This window comes from Pezoporus wallicus, unplaced genomic scaffold, assembly GCF_028554395.1.
Source record: "Pezoporus wallicus isolate ANWC-B61680 ecotype Strahan unplaced genomic scaffold, APGP_CSIRO_Pwel_v1 contig_7506, whole genome shotgun sequence".
Classification (NCBI taxonomy): domain Eukaryota; kingdom Metazoa; phylum Chordata; class Aves; order Psittaciformes; family Psittacidae; genus Pezoporus; species Pezoporus wallicus.
The window spans coordinates 1,309,327-1,330,385 of NW_026637546.1; the positions used below are offsets into that span (position 1 = coordinate 1,309,327).

The following is a 21,059-nucleotide window of genomic DNA, read 5'->3' on the forward strand; positions in this document are numbered from 1 at the left end:
GGCAGTCACACACACCAAGTCGTTGTCTGTGGTAATATAAAGTGGCATTAAGGTCAGTCTATATGCAATTCATACTCTAAATCTGCCTTATCACATGCAAAGGCTATTTAGTGTAAACACAAATTAAGCTCAAAGGGAATTTCACTGAAAGTGATCCTGTTCTGATTTTAAGGGATAGTTTTGATTTCACAGCACAGAGGGACACATACACATTTTAGTCTGGAACAGTAAAAGGAAAAGTTTTACTCCACTGACCATCATACAGAGTAAGCTGCAGAAGACCTAGGTCAAGTGATTTAATCTTTTGCTGCCTCATTTTACTAATCTGTGGAAAGCAGATAACACTTTTTCTCATCCAAATTAGTATTTTAAAATACACATTATTATAACCCTCAATTCCACAATTAAATGTATAGCACCAGTATTAGCTGATTTAATATCTGACCTAAATGAAGAAATGGACACAGAAGGAGTCAGTTGAGTGAGACCTGGAACGCCAGGTAAAGCTGAGAATAATGTTTCTCTTTTGTAACAGCTTAATCTGAACAAGATTTTCACAGGTGCTACAGAACACAAACCTCTTCTCTGGGAAGGCTTTGTAAGAAATGCAAGGTGTTATTATAGTTAATTATTGTTATTGAGCAAACTGAAATTCAAAATTATGCTGTCAGAGAAGGAGTTGTGTAATTGCATTTCTGGTCATTAAGCTATTTATTACCTTTCTACTGTGGAGCAACTGTTTCTTTGGCAAACATGCATTCACGCAAGTATTTTGATGCGAGGAAAATACTTACTGCTTTTAAAATTGTAAGTTTTTGCTTGCTTCATGCCTTGTAGGATAGTTCTTTAAAATAACTGAAAACATACCCATTCAATCTGGAGCAATGTAAAGAGGAATTGCATTAGGGTCAAAAGTGCAACATTACAACCATTCAAGGCAATCTGGGAGCAGGATGACATTGAGAAGGGAATGCAGATTTCACCCATAATGATGGTAGTGTTTAAGAAGTAAGGAGAAAAGAAGAACATAGAAGTAATGAACAGAAGTTACAAGTTAGGAACAATACAAAACTAATAAGGGATGCAAAATGGCAGAAGTATAAATCCATGGCCAGAAAGCTGTAAAAAGAGTATATATAGCTATTTAAGAGTAAAGGAATTTAAGAATAACACTAGTTCATTGTTTGATTGCTAAGGTGGAACTGCAAATACTAAATCCCAGCATACAAAATTTAATGCAAAATGCCAACCAGTTAAATCATGTTCACATTTACTGTTCTGAAGGGGAAAATAAAAACCTCCCGGTGGTATTGTTATTTACAATTTTGAAGGAAAAAAAAACCCAGGTGGTACAGTTATATCAAGGGATGATGAATGTACCAGCTATTAGTGTTAGCCATTTCAAAATCACCTGAACCATAAAATGTGCTCTCAAGATCTTAAAAGAGCTAAGCAAAAGCGTATCCAGGGCAGCCAATACTGAGTTGCCATATGTTTTATAAAACTGGGGAAGTCCCAGAGGAGGAAATAATGCTTTGGGGACCAGAATTTTTTAAGTTAACAAGATGATGGTTAGAACGGTGGTGCCATAGTTAGGGGTTTGGGTATCTAGAACATGGGACTCAGTTTAGGGCGCCAGGTCTACTGGGGGCTGGTGAAGCTGGTCTGACAATGAAGGGGAAGAGTGATTTTGGTAGGAGGCTTGCCAGACTGGTCAAGGATGCTTTAAACTAGATGTGTTAGGGGAGAGGGGCATCATTCCATTCCAACACTTCCAGCCAGTTGCCAGAACCTATAATAAATGCTTGGAGCGATGTAGAGATATCCCAGCCGCTCCAGCCAGTGAGCCGGCTTCAGTTGGAGCTCGGCTCAGATGCCTCTATACAAATGCCCGTAGCATGGGGAACAAACAAGAGGAATTAGAGATGTGTGCACGTCTACAGGGGTATGATACAATAGGCATCACAGAAACATGGTGGGATGGCTCCTATGACTGGGGTGTTGGAATGGAAGGTTACAGGCTCTTTAGAAAAGACAGGCCTGGCAGGTGGGAAGGAGGAGTTCCCCTTTATGTTAGGGATAGGCTGGAGAGTATGGAACTCTGTCTGGGGACAGGTGAGCAGTCCACAGAGAGTTTGTGGGTCAGGGTTAAAGGGAGAACAGCGATGGGAGACATTACTGTGGGGATCTGTTACAGACCACCTGATCAAGAGGACTCTCTGGATGAAGCACTCTATAGACAGATAGGAATAGCCTCATGCTCATGGGCCCTTGTCCTCATGGGGGACTTCAGCCACCCTGATATCTCTTGGAGGGATGGTACAGCCCAGCACAAGCAATCCAGGAGGTTCCTTGACTGTGTGGAAGACAACTTCCTTCTGCAAGTAATAGAGGAGTAGACAAGGAGAGGTGCCATGCTTGACCTCGTGCTCACCAACAGGGAAGGGCTCGTTGGAAATGTGACTCTCCAGGGCAGCCTTGGTTGTAGCAATCACGAGATGGTCGAATTTGAGATCCTCAGGACAGTGAGAAGAGCGTGCAGCAAGCTCACTGCCCTGGGCTTCAAGAGAGCAGACTTTGGCCTCTTCAGGAACATGCTCAGTAAGATTTCATGGGATACAGCCCTAGAGGGCAGGGGGGCCCAAGACTGTTGGTTGATATTCAAGGATCACCTGCAACAAGCTCAGGAGTGTTGCATCCCAACCAGAAGGAAGTGCAGCAGGAGGGCCAGGAGACCTCCTTGGATGGATAAGGAGCTCCTGAGGAAACTTAGAGAGAAAAAAGAAGGTTATAAAAGGTGGAAGCAAGGACAAGCGGCCTGGGAAGAATACAAGGATGTTGTCTGGGAAGCTAGGGACCAGGTTAGGAAAGCTAAGGCCCAGTTAGAATTAAACTTGGCTACAGATGAGAAAGATAACAGGAAGGGATTCTATGGTTACATTGCAAATAAAAGACAGACTAGGGAGAACGTGGGCCCTCTCCAGAAGCTCTCAGGAGAACTGGCTACACAGGATTTGGAGAAGGCTGAGGTTCTGAATGACTTCTTTACTTCAGTCTTCACTGGCAAATGCTCTGACCACACCACCCAAGTCTTGGAAGGGGACGCAGGGACTGTGAGAATGAAGACCTTGGGCCCACTGTAGGAGAGGATCTGGTTCGAGACCATCTTAAGAACCTGAACGTGCACAAGTCCATGGGACCTGATGAAACCCATTCGCGGGTCCTGAAGTAGCTGGAGAATGAAGTTGCTAAGCTACTGTGCATCATACCTGAAAAATCATGGCAGTCAGGTGAAGTTCCCAATGACTGGAAAAAGGGAAACATAACCCCCATGTTCAAGAAGGGGAAAATGGATGACCCAGGGAATTACAGACCAGTCAGTCTCACCTCTGTGCCTGGCAAAATCTTGGAGCAGATTCTCCTGAAAGGCATGCTAAGGCACATGAAAAACAACAAGGTGCTTGGTGACAGCCAGCATGGCTTCACTAAGGGGAAATCCTGCCTGACCAAGTTGGTGGCCTTCTATGATGGGGCTACAGAACTGATGGACAGGGGTAGAGCAGTTGATGTCATCTACCTGGACTTGTGCAAAGCGTTTGACACTGTCCCACATGACATCCTTGTCTCTAAATTGGAGAGACATCAATTTGATGGATGGACCACTCGGTGGATAAAGAACTGGCTGGATGGCCACACACAAAGAGTTGTGGTCAATGGCTCAATGTCCGTCTGGAGACCAGTAACGAGTGGTGTCCCTCACGGATCGGTGTTGGGACCGGTCTTGTTTAACATTTTTGTTGGTGACATGGACAGTGGGATTGAGTGCGCTCTCAGCAAGTTTGCCGATGACACCAAGCTGTGTGGTTCGGTTGATACACTGGAGGGAAGGAATGCCATCCAGAGGGACCTCGACACTCTTGTGAGGTGGGCTGATGCCAACCTCATGAAGTTTAACCATGCCAAGTGCAAGGTTCTACACCTGGGTCGGAGCAATCCCAGGCACAGCTACAGGTTGGGCAGAGAAGAGATTCAGAGCAGCCCTGTGGAGAAGGACTTGGGGGTCAATGAGAAAATGAACATGAGCCAGCTGCAGTGTGCATTTGCAGCCCAGAAAGCCAACCGTATCCTGGGCTGCATCAAAAGGAGCGTGACCAGCAGGTCGAAGGAGGTGATCCTGCCCCTCTACTCTCCTCTCGTGAGACCTCACTTGGAGTATTGTGTGCAGTTCTGGTGTCCTCAGCATAAAAGGGACATGGAACAGTTGGAACAAGTCCAGAGGAGGGCCACGAGGATGCTCAGGGGACTGGAGCACCTCCTGTATGAAGACAGGCTGAGAAAGCTGGGGCTGTTCAGCCTGGAGAAGAGAAGGCTGCGTGGAGACCTCATAGCAGCCTTCCAGTATCTGAAGGGGGGCTACAGGGATGCTGGGGAGGGACTCTTCATTAGGGATTGTAGTGATAGGACAAGGGGTAACGGGTTAAAACTTAAACAGGGGAAGTTTAGATTGGATGTAAGGAGGAAATTTTTTCCTGTTAGGGTGGTGAGGCACTGGAATGGGTTGCCCAAGGAAGCTGTGAATGCTCCATCCCTGGCAGTGTTCAAGGCTGGGTTGGGCAGAGCCTTGGGTGACATGGTCTAGTGTGAGACAGCCCGCCCATGGCAGGGGGGTTGGAACTAGACGATTTTAAGGTCCTTTCCAACCCTAAGTATTCTATGATTCTATGAGCAGATAGTGGTAGATTTATCAGACTGCATCCAGGACAATCCAGAAACACTGATACAAAATTTTACTAAAGAAAAAGATTAAAAGTATCATTATTAACCTGAATCAACACCAGATTATAGAAACTCAATACTTTCAAAAAGTTTAAAATTTCATAAAGAAAATGTGCCCAAACATTATCTACGCAACATCTGAGTTGATTCTGCAAGACATTTCCACTAATTATTTGGAATGATTCATAATCATTGCAGCAAACACTCCGTATGGCCTTCGCTGTCCCAGAGAATAATGAGGAATCATCAACACACAGGAATATTTTAAGGGTTCAGCCATTTCTATTTTTAATAATGTGTGGAAAAAAGTAAAATCATGAAATTTGCAGTTGAGGTTAGTTCAGGTAGGGGTAACCAAAACTGCATAATCTGATAAACTACATCCAAATATCTGCATTTTGAATTGTCTGACAATACTTAGAAAGAGTTTAGCTTTCATCTACGTGATGTAGAAGAGAGGGGTGAAAAAAAAAAACACACAAGAAAACTCTCTGTAAATGATCATTGTATTACTGAGTAAAGAGTTCAGCAATGCCAAAAGAACCAGCAAAGTCTTTGGAATGATAAACTGAAAGATACTTGCCAGACTGAAAGAACTTAGGGGACATTTCTAGTTGACTTTGATGTGACTGCACATAGCCTATGGTGATTGTGTCATTCATCAATCAAGAGGGTGTTGGTTAGTAATTGAATGACAGTCAAAAGATCGGAGAACATGCCTAAAAGAACTGAGTAGCTCCAATTACCTAGATTATGAGAAAGAAGCTTGAGAGATGCCATCTGTTGCAGCTGATAAGTAACAGACCTAGGAAAAAGCATGGGTTCCACTTCGCAAAGAAGAGATTATAGTAGCCAACTGCTGGAAATAGGAAACAGACGGATACTAAAGTACCAGTTTTCAGTATGCATAAATAATTGGAAAAATGTACCAAGTGGTAATGAATACTTTGCAACTTTTCCTCTCCATACATGTGCTTCTACTCTGTTTAACACAAGAAGGAATACACACAGGAGAACAGGCCATCTCAGCCTTATGCTGTCATAGCTTGGGAGCCTTTTCTTACCTGAAAGTTGACACTGCCCACTGGGAGATAGCTTCTATCTTCAAGCATGCTGAGGTACTCTGCTACCAGTGCTGCAGCATGGACCAGACACATGGCTGCTTCTGTGTAGCACTTCCTCTTGGTGTGTTTCTCTGCCATGTTCTGCAGCCAAGTGAGCCTCAAGTCAGGTGATGTCTGGTACCCCTTGGCAATCCTAACAACATGGGGCAGAAAGGAGGTGTGAACGATCACTTCTTCTCTATGCAAAGAACCTTTATAATTCTTGACCTGGGTTGAATAGAAGGAGACATCTCTGTCTTTATTCTGTATGATACTCCAGATGGGGTCTCACCAGGGCAGAGTAGAGGGGAAGGAGGACCTCTCTCGACCTACTAACCACCGCCCTTCTAATACACCCCAGGATGCCATTGGCCTTCTTAGCCACAAGGGCACAGTGTTGGCTCATGGTCATCCTGTTGTCCACTAGTACCCCCAGGTCCCTCTCCCCTACACTGCTCTCTAACAGGTCATTCCCCAACCTATACTGGAACCTGGGGTTGTTCCTGCCCAGATGCAGGACTCTACACTTTCCCTTGTTATATTTCATCAAGTTACTCCCTGCCCAACTCTCCAGCCTATCCAGGTCTCGCTGGATGGCAGCACAGCCTTCTGGTGTATCAGCCACTCCTCCCAGCTTAGTGTCATCAGCAAACTTGCTGATAGTACACTCAATTCCCTCATCTAAATCATTGATGAATATATTAAATAATACCGGTCCCAGTACTGACCCTTGAGGCACTCCACTAGTTACAGGCCTCCAACTAGACTCAGCCCCATAGACTACAACTCTCTGGCTTCTCTCCTTCAGCCAGTTCGCAGTCCACCTCACTACCTGATCATCCAGTCCACACTTCCTCATTTTAGCCGCGAGGATGCTGTGGGAGACTGTGTCAAATGCTTTGCTGAGGTCAAGGTAGACCACATCCACCGCTCTGCCATCATCCATCCACCGTGTTATTTCCTCATAAAAGGCTAAGAGATTGGTCAAACATGATTTCCCCCTGGTGAAGCCATGTTGACTGCCCCTCATAACCTTCTTATCCTTGATATGCCTTAAGATGGTACCAAGGATAAGGTGTTCCATCACTTTCCCAGGGATGGAGGTGAGGCTGACCGGTCTGTAGTTACCCGGGTCCTCCTTCTTGCCCTTTTTGAAGACTGGAGTGACATTTGCTTTCCTCCAGTCCTCAGGCACCTCTCCCGTTTCCCAAGACTTGGTAAAGATGATGGAGAGTGGTCTAGCAATGACTTCCGCCAGTTCCCTCAGCACCCGCGGGTGCATCCCATCTGGACCCATGGATTTATGGATGTCCAGATTGCTCAACTGGTCTCTAACCCATTCCTCATCGACTAAGGCAAACCGCTCCGTCGACCTGACTTCATCTAAGGTCTCAGGGGTACAGGGCTCTTCAGGACTGCCCGCAGCAGAGTAGACAGAGACAAAGAAGGCATTCAGTAACTCTGCCATCTCTTTATCTTCTGTCACCAGGGCACCCATCCCGTTCATCAGTGGGCCTACATTGCCTCTGGTGTTAGTTTTGTCTGCCATGTATTTAAAAAAGCTCTTTTTGCTGTCCTTGACCCTTCTTGCCAGGTTTAATTCTAAGGATGCCTTAGTCCTCCTAGCTGCCTTCCTACATCCTCTAGCAGCAGCCTTATATTCCTCCCAAGTGGCCAGCCCCTCCTTCCATGACCTGTAAACTCTCCTCTTCCACTTGAGCATACCCAGCAATTCCCTATTTAGCCACGCAGGTCTCTTGGCCCTCTTCCTTGACTTCCTACGTGTCGGGATGCTCCGATCTTGAGCACGGAAAAAGCAGTCCTTGAATGTCAACCAACTATCTTGGGCCCCTTTACCTTCAAGCAGCCTTGCCCATGGGATTTCCCCTAGCAATTGCTTGAAAAGGCCAAAGTTTGCCCTGCTAAAGTCCAGGGTTGCAATTCTACTTGGTATTCTACTAGTCCTGCCACACAAGATCCTGAACTCCACCATCTCGTGGTCGCTGCAACCAAGGCAGCCCTCAACCCTTACTGCTTCGACCAGATCCTCCTTGTTAGTGAGGATGAGATCCAGCAGCGCTCCTCTCCTGGTCGGCTCATCCACCATTTGCAGGAGGAAGTTATCATCCATACACTGGAGGAACCTCCTGGACTGCGGCTGGGTTGCCGAGTGGTCCTTCCAGCAAACATCAGGGAAGTTAAAATCCCCCACGACGACCACGGCCTGTGACTGTGAGGCCGCTCTCAGCTGCCTGTAGAAGGCCTCGTCAACTTCCTCACCCTGATCCGGTGGTCTGTAACAGACACCTACAACAGTATCCCCCCTGCCAGCCTGCCCCTTAATTCTCACCCACAGACTCTCAACTCGCTCATCATCTGTCCCTGGACAGAACTCGGTGCACTGTAGTTCCTCCCGCACATAAAGAGCAACCCCACCACCCCGCCTGGCTGGCCTGTCTTTCCTGAAAAGGACATAGCCTTCCATGACTATATTCCAGTCATGTGAGCTGTCCCACCACGCTCTGTAATTGCCACCAGATCATAATCTCCTGACTTAACACAGGTTTCCAACTCCTCCTGCTTATTTCCCATGCTGCGCGCATTGGTGTACAGGCATTTCAGGGAGCGAGCTGAGCACACCGATTTCACCCTAGGATTGTAGGAGGCCTCCCAGTCTTCATTAATTCTGGAGCGCTGCCCCACTGGGGCAAGCCCAGCTGCAACCCCATCCCCCTTCGAATCTAGTTTAAAGCTCTCCAAATGAGCCCTGCTAATTCGTGCCCCAGCATCCTCTTCCCTCTGTGAGACAAACCTTTCTCACTTGTCATTGTCCAGACTGGTGCCCTATAAAACCAGCCGTTATCAAAGAATCCAAAGCCCTGCCTGTAGCACCAGTCTCGAAGCCAATTGTTCATGAACTGAATCTTCCCATTCCTTCCCACATCATCAGTGGAAGATGGAAGGAGAGAGGAGAAGATCACTTGAGCCCCAGACTCTTTCACCATCCGCCCCAAGGCCCTGTAGTCTTTCTTCATCCCCCTCAGACTGCGGGAAGCAGCTTCCTCCCCACCTGTCTGGAAGACCAGCAGCGGGTAATAGTCTGTCGGGTGCACCAGGTTGGGGAGCGCCCTGGTGATATCCCTGATCCGGGCTCCAGGCAGACTACACACTTCCCTATGATGAGGGTCAACTCTGCATATCGGGCCCTCTGTTCCTCTCAGAAGGGAATCCCCTACTACAATGACCCTTCTTTCTTTCTTAACAGAGGCAGTCTTGAGGTGCAAAGTCGACTCCCTTTTCCTATGTGGCCTTGTGGGCTGGCCTTGCCCCACATTCTCACCTACCTCTCCTTCAAGATCCAGGGCCTCGAACCTATTATGGAGGGACACCTGGGGAAGCAGGGCAGGAAGGGGGGAGGGTTTCCCACGACGTCGACCCGGAACTTGCTTCCAACCCTCGTCGTCTTTTTGGTCCCCTACCTCTGCGCAACAGCTACAGGGCAGGGGCTGCCTCAGGCCATCCCCCTCTGTGTGAGAAGGCAGGGGGTCCTTCCCCTTTTGGGGGGTATCTCCCTGGAACCGTTTCGACTGGCCCGCCAGGGAGTTACTCCACCAGTCGATCTCCCTTTCACACTCCCTGATGGTCCTCAGCGTCTCAACCTCCTCCTTAAGTCTTGCCACCAGGCTAAGCAGATCTTCTACCTGCTCACACCTCACGCAGGTGGAATGCTGTCCTCCCTCCCCCGGCAGCAGCAGGCTCTGGCACTCCCTGCACCCAGAGACCTGAACAGCCACGGTTTGGGACGGGGTCTCTGTCTGAGTTGCTGTAGTCACCTTACTGCAAGCTCTCTTTCTGGAGGCAACCATATTGGTGCGCAGTCTGGGACACCAGCAACAGGGTCAGCAACACGACCTGCTTGTTCCTCCCTGTGCCCGGTGGGCAGCGACACGTCGCTGCCCTCTCAAAGGCTTTTTCAAGGCAAGCAGCAGGGGAGTGGTCGCCGTCACCGTGGGAACGCCCCCCGCCACGTCAGCCTCTCTCTCGCAAGGGCTGCTGGGGCTTCGGGGATCGGGAGATGTCGGGAATCGCGATGTCTCTGCGCTATCCCCTCTGATTTTCCTAATCTCCGTTGACCCCTCGCATTTCGTCGCTGAAGATCTTCCTGGAATTCCTTCATTTTCACTGTATCTGACAGGATGCTGTTGTGCTCCTCTACCTGCTAAAACCACCTTATGAATGGACAAAGGGAAAGAAGTTTCCATGAAGCTATTTGTCTTCAAACGCAAATCAAATTCTCCCTTGGGAAACTCTTAGAGGCTACAGTTCCTGCTGGGATTTATAAGACAGTTGTACACAAAACTAAGAGACGATTCTCCTGTAATGTGATTTCAATAGAACTCTTGGGAGTTTATTTTATGGAATTATGCCCTCCACTTCTTCCCTGCTTAATGTTGTGTTAGAAATAAACTCATGCAATAACCCCTGCATCCTTATTTTCATTGCTTTGGAAAACCAAGATCTAGGACTTGCTCCAAGCATATTCTTATGTGAAAGCTCCTGATAAAAGCCACAGACGTCATAGAAGATTTGACCTGAATGGGAAATGGAGTTGCCTGCATATCTGCATCTTCCTCTGCATAGGCTAGGATGGTTCGTAAGGACCGACGAAGGAATTCCTCATTAAAGTCGGGTGATTTTCCAACCAGAGAGGCTAGTGACATGGTCATCTGCATCTTCACTCTTGCAAAATTCTTTTACAAGAAAAGACAAAAACATGAAAGAATGATGGCTGCGCCATACATATCAGTTCATATATCTCTGCTACTGTATAAATCATATCCACTTTCTCTTGCCCACACCAAGCATGTTAAAGTCACCGTTCACACAAGCAGTCTCTGGTACATCAAAGCCTTTCCTGTTTTACCTGATTAAGACAAAGTTCCCTAATTCTGACATGTCTGTATTTTGGGGAAAGAATGTTTCCTGGAATACATATTCTCACTTGAAACAAGGGGAAATCAGAAGCTTCTCTTTCCCCCACTGCACTGGCCAGTGGGGGTGCAGATCAGGTCACCCACAGAGAAGAAGGAGAAGAACATTCTGGAAACAATTCTGGGAGGCAAAAGGCCTCTGAAGGCTTCACCTGGTGATGCACTATGCCTTGCTGATCACGGTGTCTCAGAGGCATATTTTCCTTCTGCAAGGCCAGCACTTTTTACATATTCATGGCTTTTAAAGTAAAAACTGGGGAAGAAAATGCTCTGCAAGATAGGATGCTATCCACAATGCTAATGCATGTCCTTTCATGTTAGGACATTGTGAACCTACTTGCCTAATATACATAGTTTGCTCCGTATGTACGGCAAGGATCAGAACCTAGCCCAAGGCCAGCAAAGAATTCCCATTAAGGCAGCATACAGTAGTTGTACTGAGGTTGTAATTGCACTGGAATAGAACTAGTCTAAGTTTAAGCGACACAGGAGTAAGAAAAAAAAAGTGATAAAATGAAGGGTATTGCTCATGCGTCGTATAGCCCTTTTATCAGAGCCTAATGCTGTCCCATTTAAAGATGCATTTACAGATGTTGCAGAACACATTTTCCTAAACAAAATAATAAACACCAATTGAAACTACCTTCCACTTACAACTCTAGCACTTCTTCTGGATCAAATGTGCAAAACGGCATAACGCATGACTATTCATCTGCAGATGTGTTCCATTTGCTATCACAACTTCAGGTTCTGTTTCAACTGATGACAAAAAAAGGTGGAACAAAAAAATACTGCTCAAAATCTTACATTGGTAGAGCTGAAGCTGTATCTCATGAGGAGATAAAGGGTGGCACAGGCTTGAGTCCGTGTGCTATCTATGCTGCTACTGCAGTGATGGAGAACTCTTTGACACAGGTCAGCACACTGCTCAACCTCCTCTTCAAACAGGAAATCTCCAAACTGAGACAGAAAAGAAAACATTCATTACTCTTATTTCTGGCCATTGCAGATTCATTGGCTTAGTGCACAAAAATCATAGGATTCAGACAAAGACTAAATTTTACAAAACCTATATTGTATTTTATTCTATTCTATTTTATTCTATTTTATTTTATACTTCTGATTCCTGTGATGCTATAGGTTCCATTTTCAAGCTTTTCTACAGAGAAGAAGAGTTTGAAAATAGTGTTTGTGTTTTGAAAAAGAGTGGCAGAAAGACAAAATATTTCTCAGAGTCCCATTCTCCAGGAACTTTTAAAAACATCAAATGTTGCAAAGTTGTTATTTTCAGAATACATAATGGTTGATGACACATGCAAATACTTCCTTAAGCATAAGGAGCAATTACTAGCTTTTTGCATCAACATCTTCCCTTCCCCAGCCCTCCAGAGTGTTCTTCCTCCTACTGTGTGCCACAAAACTTCCATTGCCCAGCTTTCATGCCAGACTCTCCTTTGCAGTGTCTCCATAATGCACCAAGCAGACAATAAACACAGGGGGCTGGATGTCTGTCCTAAGAAACTCTCCCTGTAGGCAGCACAGACACACCAGTACCATATTATACGTACATACACAGGATTGCTAGAGGTGTGTGAACAGAACACAAGATATTATTCCTGATTTGCAGGCCCATTTCCCAGTTCTCCACCTTTCTTCACTCCATTATCTCACTGTTTTATGTCTAATTTAAATTACACACCTGTTGGCCCAGGGTTCTATCATTTTTATTTGTAAAGTAACATCTATATACCTTCAGTGTAATAATAACTGGAATGATTGCTTCATAAAATACAGAAATGTGTCAGCTTAACTAGAAGATCTATTTCAATAACAATTGCTTCACAAAATTCATTACTGGAACTGGAAGTTAGCTTTCAAAGATAAAGTACAACAAAAACATAATTATGAGTTTCATAACTACTGAGATATCTACCCTATAATTAGACTTTGTCAGCCAATCTGCATTTAATAGCAGACAGGCATTAATTGGACGGGGGTGTCCTGTTTGTTATTTGCATTTTATAAGAGTTTAGAGGTGAAAAACATTTAATGGATTTTTCCTTTTTGGAACTGCTTTTCTTTGTAGGAGAATGAATCTCAAACAGATTTAGAGTCCTCATGAAGCACCTAATCCAGTATGCTCCATATTACAGAATTTTGGGTCAAATTCTGTCCTCTTTTTTCTTAATTTGTGATGAAGGAATGAGAGAGATTAGGATTTGGTTTAGTTTTCAAGCAGAATGAAGATGAAATGTGCCAACGTCTTAAAATCTACTTAGAATTTTGGAACTTATTTTAGAAGTAGAAACCTAATGATCCCCCAATCTCTTGATGAGTTAGCCTTGATTACTCTGCTGCCCAGCTGATTGGAAACTAGTCCTAATGATATAATTTAGATTTGAATTTATGGAATCTGTGCAATCCCTGGAATTAGGATGCCTAATTAAAATAAAAATGTATTTGAAATATAATGGGTGGATTTTTTTTTTTACCTTTTCATTAGTAAATCTTCTATATTTAAGAGTAGACTGCTAAACCCACAAGATTATTCAGATTCAGTTATTTCATCTTGTGTGATCAATAAAATAATCTTACAAAAGCTGTAGAAGTCCCTTAACATCCCTACAGATAGGAAGTGTATTCATAGATACAAAATATGCCAAAGGAAGAGTGGTAAGTAAATGTACACAGCTCTGTTCTAGAAATGCTGCTCTAATAACTTGATTGGAAGCATGAAAACAGAAGTATTTCAACAGCATACCTTAGCAATGAGCGCTCGGAGTGTAGCAAAGCAATGAGTCAGGTAAGTGGTGCTCTGATCGCAGCCCAGAGAATTTACCAGGACCTTCAAAACTCCTCCTAAAAGATTGTCTCTGCATTCTGCTGCAAAGCTTGCCTACATGTGAGAAAAACAAAAATTGCGTGAGGTAATTCAACAATGAACTGGCATATAGGAACTGAAGTTCTGCTGTCTTGTCTGTGAGATATATCTGGGAGTTTAGAGATTGCAGGTTTTTTATTTGTTAGCAACTGCTTCAGAGGAATCCAAAACACTTTTGTAGTGATCAGGAAGACATAGGGAAAAATGTCCAAAACATTTCCCAACATCCACAGACCCTCCAATGCATTTTTAAGCTCAGCCAGCTTCTGCAGTAACTCTTGAAGCTCTGTCCACCTTCTGGCTAACCTTTCACGTACCCTGGGTGAGGAAGTGATCCCATGGTGGGCAAGCACCATTCTTTCCCTTGCCTCCTCATGCTCTGATTTTCTGGCATATAGACTAAATCAGCATACTGGTATGCTCTGTTCAAACCCACAACTCAAACCATGGGGAGACTAGGTGCTATGAATGATGTCATGCAAAGATCATGCCCAGTACTACAAAAGTCCAGTAGCTAAATGCTCTCCTACTAATAGGTTTTCAGGAGCAAACTTTTCTCCTCACCATCTGTGAATATACACAGTGGAAATTGAGAGTTTCTCCCCTAAACCAGAAGACCATGTCTAAGCAGAGTCAACTGTCATAGCTCCACTGTTGTCAAAGGACCTGTGAAATTTTACTGCATCTGACTCCTAGAAGTCAGTTCTTACATCTTACATTGTTCATCTTACATCTTACATTCTCATCTTACATTGCTCTATGTAGGTAAAAGATACTTTACTGCATTGAGCACCCTGTGGGAGTCAAGGTTAAATCCTTTTGTCTCACAGATCCATACATACAAGTACGATCACAGGCCACACAGCAGTCCAGTTCCAAAATACTAACACCTTCAGATACATTCCTAGCATAAATGAAGGTTTTTCTTAGCTCCTCCTCCCCAAAGTTCAGGATCAAGTAATATGTTGAAATGGCCTTTAACATCTACCAAAGACACGGTGGTGGATTTCCCTTTTATTCATAGTAGCACAATGCCCTGCAGTAGAAGGGGCTTGTGGCAACAGTGTAACACAGACAGCAATTTTGTCTTTGTATTCATTCAATATTATTTTTCCTCTTCAAGACTATACAAGTTTACAAAAAAATCTTTAATTAAAACATTTTGCACTGCATAGAAACAAAAGGAGAAATACATCCTGCTTCCACTGGTTTCGGAGGGAGCACGTATTAGTTATAAGCCAGCTCTGCTGTTTCCCACCTGGATGATGTTCTCTTGCATATCAAGAATGATCAGGTTAGCTTCAGTTGCCAGGTTTCCACTGATCAGAGCTTCTTGATCTAGCTCAGCTTTTGTCCTGCAAAAAAGGAGTTCTAATTAAAGCACGCAGAGAGATAGATGGCCTGCTATTTAAAGAAAGCCAAAATACAGACTATACCATTCTGAGCAATTGCATAAGAGCAAACAGTGAAAACCATGTACAGAGGTGTTTCTTAAGAACTACGGAGTCAAAGAGGAGAGCTGATACCATAGAACAGAAGTCCCAAAGGGGACACTTGAAACTTAGGCCTCTGAATAGTTCAAATAGATGCTCTGCTTCCTTAATAGTAATCTGTGTGATGGCTACTCTGCCTTCACTATCACATTCAATTGCTCAATAAAATATGCAGTAATTTCTGAATGCATTGCCTATGTGAGGACACTAAAACCCCAAATGGAGTAGAAAGTAACTGATCTAACAATTCCAGAAAAAAAAGTAAAAATAACAGGCTTGGGAAAAGGGGAAATTTCTTCAACGCCATAGTAGCAGTGTTTCATGTAGGCAATCAAAATGTCAGTTCTTGAAACTGTTGACAACATATGACAAGAAGTCCAACATCTGCAGGGTCAATACAGCAGTGCCCCAGGCTCAGGCTCATTGAAGAGATGACTGATCCACTTATAAAAGACAAAATGTGGTGGTAAAGGCAATGCATAATACCCTCTTGGCATAGACTTAAGGACAAAGACTGGAACACAGCTCCTCTACAAGCTGAATGCTCTAAGAATAGGTACAACTCCTAACAAAAGTGTATTTTCAGAGATCCCTTGTATGGTAGAAACACAAAGAGGAATCTCTGTTCTTTTTCCCAAACTGCTCAGAAAAGGGCTGTGGCATGGTCAGAAGCTGCTCTCTAGAACTTGAGATTAGAGCTGCTCTGATTTGGACCAAAGTTCCCAAGATGCATCTCTGTGCCTGGAGCGACACCCTTACAATCAGTGACTCCAAAATCTGTTGTTCAGATTACCTGATTATGTTCAGTTACCTTTTCTGCTGAGTGGAGTCTTACCCAAAAAGAAATCCAGAAGTAAAAACCATCTTTTGGGAAGAAACACTTCTAAGGAGAGCTAAGAAAGGAAGCTGGGGCAGTCAAATGGTTATTAATTACACTGACTCAAAGTAATGAAGAACAGAAGGGCTTGCCAAAATGCTTGTGCTATAATCAAGCCAGGGATCACTAAACATGAGTAGGAACTGAACAAATTAAGCAAACAGTGCAGCCGCTTGAACCATTTCCAGCAACCGCACATTTAACATGTTGACTGGATCCTCTCTGACACCACATGTAGCTTGTAACTGCAGCTACAATCCCAAAGCATGCCAGACTCAAGGAGAAGCAGGATGAGTGAGACTGAGTAGCAACCTGTGCAAACCTGCTGTGCCACGTACTATGTGCAAACATCTGACTTATGGGACCTACACATTAAAGGCTTCCAAAAAGGAGGGAAGAAAAGAACTTGCATACCACAGTGATGAATGCTGGGTAAAACAGAAAGGCCTGAACAGCATGCAGAGTCATACTTATGTAACCAGAAGTTTTATTTTAAGTGGTTTAACTGATCTACTGTAAAGAGATATTTGAGCTGCTACTTGGAGACTGTTTTATTCCAATTTTAATGAAACAGGTTGGGTAAAAGCAAGCTGCTTTCAGGGAAAAATAGGAATAAACACACAGAATATGCACCTCTTCCAATATAGTGCAGAAAGTGGAAGGATTCTTTCTTTCAAGTTTGGATAAATTCCAAATTAACAATCTTGTGTTCAAAAATGTATGTAATGATTATGAATGAGTGCTAGTCTACAACAACACAGTTGCTGCACAGCACAAACGAGCGAACTCAGTTCAAATTCACGTATGTTGAATGATAACATGAGCTCACAGCAGCTGGACTGGGGAGAGGCCAGTGTCTCTATATGTGACGCACAGTGGCCTGTTTAGATAGCCAAAATTCAAGCAAGTGTCCATGAATAAATGACACATCTCCTTTAGGGGAAAGCAACAAGTTCCATGTTTATAGAAACCTAGCACATACCATATGGAAATGCTGTTAGTAACACAAACTATTTGCCAAAATACAGTTTTCCATAAATCTAGTAACTGACCTGTCTACTGCCATATAGTGCTGACAAGGTGAAATGTACTTCACAGACACAGAATCACAGAATGGTTAGGGCTGGAAAAGACCTTAAGATCATCTAGTTCCATTTAGTCCTGCCATAGGCAGGGACATCTCGCATTAGACCATGTCACCCAAAACCCCATCCAATCTGGCCTTGAACACTGCCAGGGATGGAGCATCTACAACTTCTTTGGGCAACCTACTCCACTGCCTCACCACCCTCACAGTAAAGAATTTCTTCCTTATATCTAACCTGTACTTTGCCTGTTAAGGTTTAAACCCATTACCCCTCATCCTATCACTACAGTTCCTGATGAAGAGCCCCACTCCGGTATCTTTGTAGGCTCCCTTTTAGATACTGGCAGGCTGCTATGAGGTCTCCATCATAACTTAAAACTTCCTACAAGAAAAAATTTCACTACAGAACCATCTTCCCCTACTCTTCTTAATAACTCTTCTCAACATAGCATGTCAAACCCAGCTCAACTGATTTAACACAGCAAACCCATACCACAGCAGTGTATACAGTGAGGAGCCACAGCAACACCAAAATAAATGTCATAGCAAGCCTCTGTGGAGTATCTGATACAACTTGTATCAATAACTAGTGTTTATGACACTGATAATAAGAAGGAAAAAAATGTGCAGATAACTATTTAAACTTCCCATTCAGGTATTTGTGATCTCTTTGTTGTGTCATAGCAACAGTTGGATACTCTGGCTACTTAAACATTTTATATTTCTTTCTCTTTGGCAGAAGATGGAAAGGACTGAAACTGCTCATTTTGTAATAAAAGGTTCCTAGGAGAAAGAATAAAACATGAAAAAAGCAAACAACTTTGGACCTAATAAAAGCAATATATATTAATTAAATTACTTACTTATCCTGTCTCTCATTTGCCTGCCGCCAGTGAGTCTGCTCCTTTCTCCAGCGCAGGTTTTCACTTAGCCCCACTGATCTGTCATTCCCTAACAGTGCAACATATATCAGTGAGATGAAAGCAAAAGAGGACACCTGAAGTCTGATAGCTCACTGAAAGAAGGAGAAGTATGTCTATAGCGGTCTGTCAGAACTAAACCATTCATCTTTACAGCCTTAGGGCTTTAGTAAAGGACAGGACCCCATCACTTTTTTCATCTAGATTTTTACTATATTAGCTTGTTTAATGTCTTCAAGGACAAGAACACAAATCATTCCATTTATTAAATGAAACAACCTTTTTTTTTTGACACAAACAATTTGTTCATACTGATAGTTTAGACAACATTTCTTGGCTTTTGATTAGACAGCAACACAGTTTCTCAGAACGTCTTAAAACTTAGTTGGCCTCATATTTTTCAGTGGAGAAGAGTTCAGTCCTAGCTACACCTTGGATAGTTGAAAGCTGATGATATTTTTCTCTACAGTAAAACCAAGAAAGGTCTGCAAGGGAAAGGTCTGTGGGTGAAAAATACAAGGACAAAATTGGGGGCTATGCATAAAACCCAACAAACTCATTTATGTCTACAAGCTCTTGAGATTTTAAAAGACAAGTGGGGAGATGGGTGTGAAGTACCAGCTGGTATTCTGCAGCGCTTCATCATTTCTCCTCTGGCTCCTTCACCTCTCAGTAAAGCCTCTTCTAATCGGGCCTTAACATCTTGTGACTTCTGGAGTGCTTGGGTGCTAACTTTATCTGAGCTTTGTTTGCCCTGAAAGTAAAGTCAAAGCAATCAACACCAATGCTTCCATCATTGGGCATGAGTCAAACTTACAACTCCAAAACAAGACACAATAGGAGAGACATATAGGGGGAGTAGAAATCAGTGAATATGACTGACTAATATATAAAGGCTAAATAAATGTTGCAGATGAGGAAAGAGGCGTGTATGTACTGCTAATAAACACAAATATGTAGCTCAGTGCTACAGAGAGAGAAATTTAAGTTCAGAGGGAAGATCTCTTGATGCATTGCAGACAGACCCTGTCAGAGATGGAAGTCCTGATGTCCAGTCCTAGTTCTTAATTAAGGGGTCATCCTTAGTGTCCTTTCTGGTACTTATAGGAACATTGCCCACCATACATTGCCCACCAAAAATAGCCCTCAAATCCCCAGGGAAAGGAAAATAATAAAGTAATTTAAGCCAACTTCATGGGACTTTCTCTAAGGTTTTGGCTGTATTTTCCTTGAAGGGTAGTGTAGACTATTTTAGCTGAATTAATTTGTCCATTTGTAGCATAGATTAAACAAGAGCTAATTTAACAGTTGTCAGTAATGAATTTCTCCTGGACAGCCAGAAGGTAAGGGAAAAAAAAACCACCCCAAAACATAGCAGGACAACAAAATCAGGCCATGTTTCACCTACCTTGTACTCAAAGCATGACACACAAATGAAAAGCAAATCTAAAATCCTGTTCAACTGCATGGATGGAAGGTCTGCAATCCATTTCTGTATTAGATTCTGATCAGCATTTTTCATGATCCAGAGGAAACATATCAAAAGATTGCGAGTAGTATCAGGACTTAATGTGGCACTCTGTCTGTAGGGCTAGGGCAGATAAAGTAAATGTCAGTTGAAAGAAGTAAAAGAAAAGGGATGTAATTCAGGTGAAGTAATGTTATTTAAATTTAAGTGAAATAGAATCTCAGAACTGGACTTTGGTAAACATAACTGCTTTCAGGTTACACTGATTGTATTTTTGAATGCATGTGATTAGTAGCAGGACTAGTTGTACGCATGGGAAATACATAAAGAAGCACAAAAGCATTGTTTGCCTGATGGGTGTATTTTAATTTCCTCTGAATAATGTGGAAAAAGATTCTATTACTGTTTGGTCCCTTCTTGTAAGGCAGTTGTGTCAGCCAAATTGTATAGGAGATTAAAAAAAACCCCAAACTATGAAGAAAAAGGAGGAAAATCCATGGATCTGAGTCCTAGATCCATGGATTCAGGTGAGACTGGGATTGGAAGGCACTGGGGGAGTCAGAGTGACATTAGGTAATCTGGAAATAAGACTAGATTGGTTGTGGAAATGGAAATAGGCATGCGGGAGAAAACGAGGAACAACTTATGGTAAAGGAGTAATTAAATGTCTAGGAGAGAAGAGTGGGATAAGACAGGAGGAATATGAGGCATTCTTTGGGGCTGGAGGAAACAAGAACACAGTTTCTCATGACTGTAGTTATTAGTGGCAAGAAAGGATAAAAGGAGAAAACAAAGAGGGTCATAGATACAAGAAAGGAGACTGGCAGAGCACTGACCATACCAGGGATATTAGAGTTATTCCAAAGCTCCTGAGGTTGAGCTGATTCCCTGCAATGGCAAGGGCTACGTTCTGATTGACTGCACCTGCAGACTCTTCTTCTTCTTCTGTGTTTCCTGTGCGCACTTTTCCGCTGCGAGGATCTGAAACTAGATTTCAAAAATCTTATTGGAACTTCAGGAAAAATCCAGTTGTTGCTGATCACATATCACAGTCTTCCATTGGGCTGTAACCTAACAAAACAGTTGGAACCTTCATCCCTAAGGCTGTTGGTCTGGCTGATGCACCAAGCAGCAAAAAGAGGTGCAGCATTAGCAATACAATTGCAGGCACCTGCAAAAGCTGCCAAATTGTTCAAATAAACACAGGGAAAGGAGATGTGTCCAATAAGCTCCAGGTGTTCAGAGAAGCCAGATTAAAAGCAAAAGCAGTCACAAACATAAGGTTGTCTCTGAAGTTCAGAGCTAAACCAGCACTTCATAAGACTGGGAACCATTCAGTTCCAGTCTATTTCAGGCAAGGGGATCAGCTCAAAAGCCATACATGGGTTTGGTGATATTCAGCAAAGTATGTTAGTCTGCTAACAGCTGACAGAGATGGTATAGCCTGCTGGCTTAAGAACAAG

General features: G+C 43.5%; 1 protein-coding gene across 2 annotated transcripts in view; it reads right to left on the reverse strand.

Moving 5' to 3' along the window:
* The window catches only part of DOCK8 (dedicator of cytokinesis 8), a 99,552-nt gene that overhangs the window by 11,164 nt on the left and 67,329 nt on the right, over nt 1-21,059 (reverse strand). The window contains exons 30-40 of one of the 2 annotated variants that reach the window (XM_057406098.1): nt 20,438-20,583; nt 19,537-19,719; nt 18,747-18,882; nt 18,072-18,159; nt 15,010-15,106; nt 13,632-13,766; nt 11,678-11,830; nt 10,451-10,630; nt 10,014-10,086; nt 7,574-7,580; nt 5,841-6,033 (exon numbers count right to left, since the gene is read on the reverse strand). In XM_057406098.1, coding sequence (XP_057262081.1) covers nt 5,841-6,033; nt 7,574-7,580; nt 10,014-10,086; nt 10,451-10,630; nt 11,678-11,830; nt 13,632-13,766; nt 15,010-15,106; nt 18,072-18,159; nt 18,747-18,882; nt 19,537-19,719; nt 20,438-20,583 — 1,391 coding nt within the window. Of the gene's footprint in view, nt 1-5,840; nt 6,034-7,573; nt 7,581-10,013; nt 10,087-10,296; nt 10,631-11,677; nt 11,831-13,631; nt 13,767-15,009; nt 15,107-18,071; nt 18,160-18,746; nt 18,883-19,536; nt 19,720-20,437; nt 20,584-21,059 lie in introns of those variants that run through there. The other variant, XM_057406097.1, reaches the window with a different exon arrangement.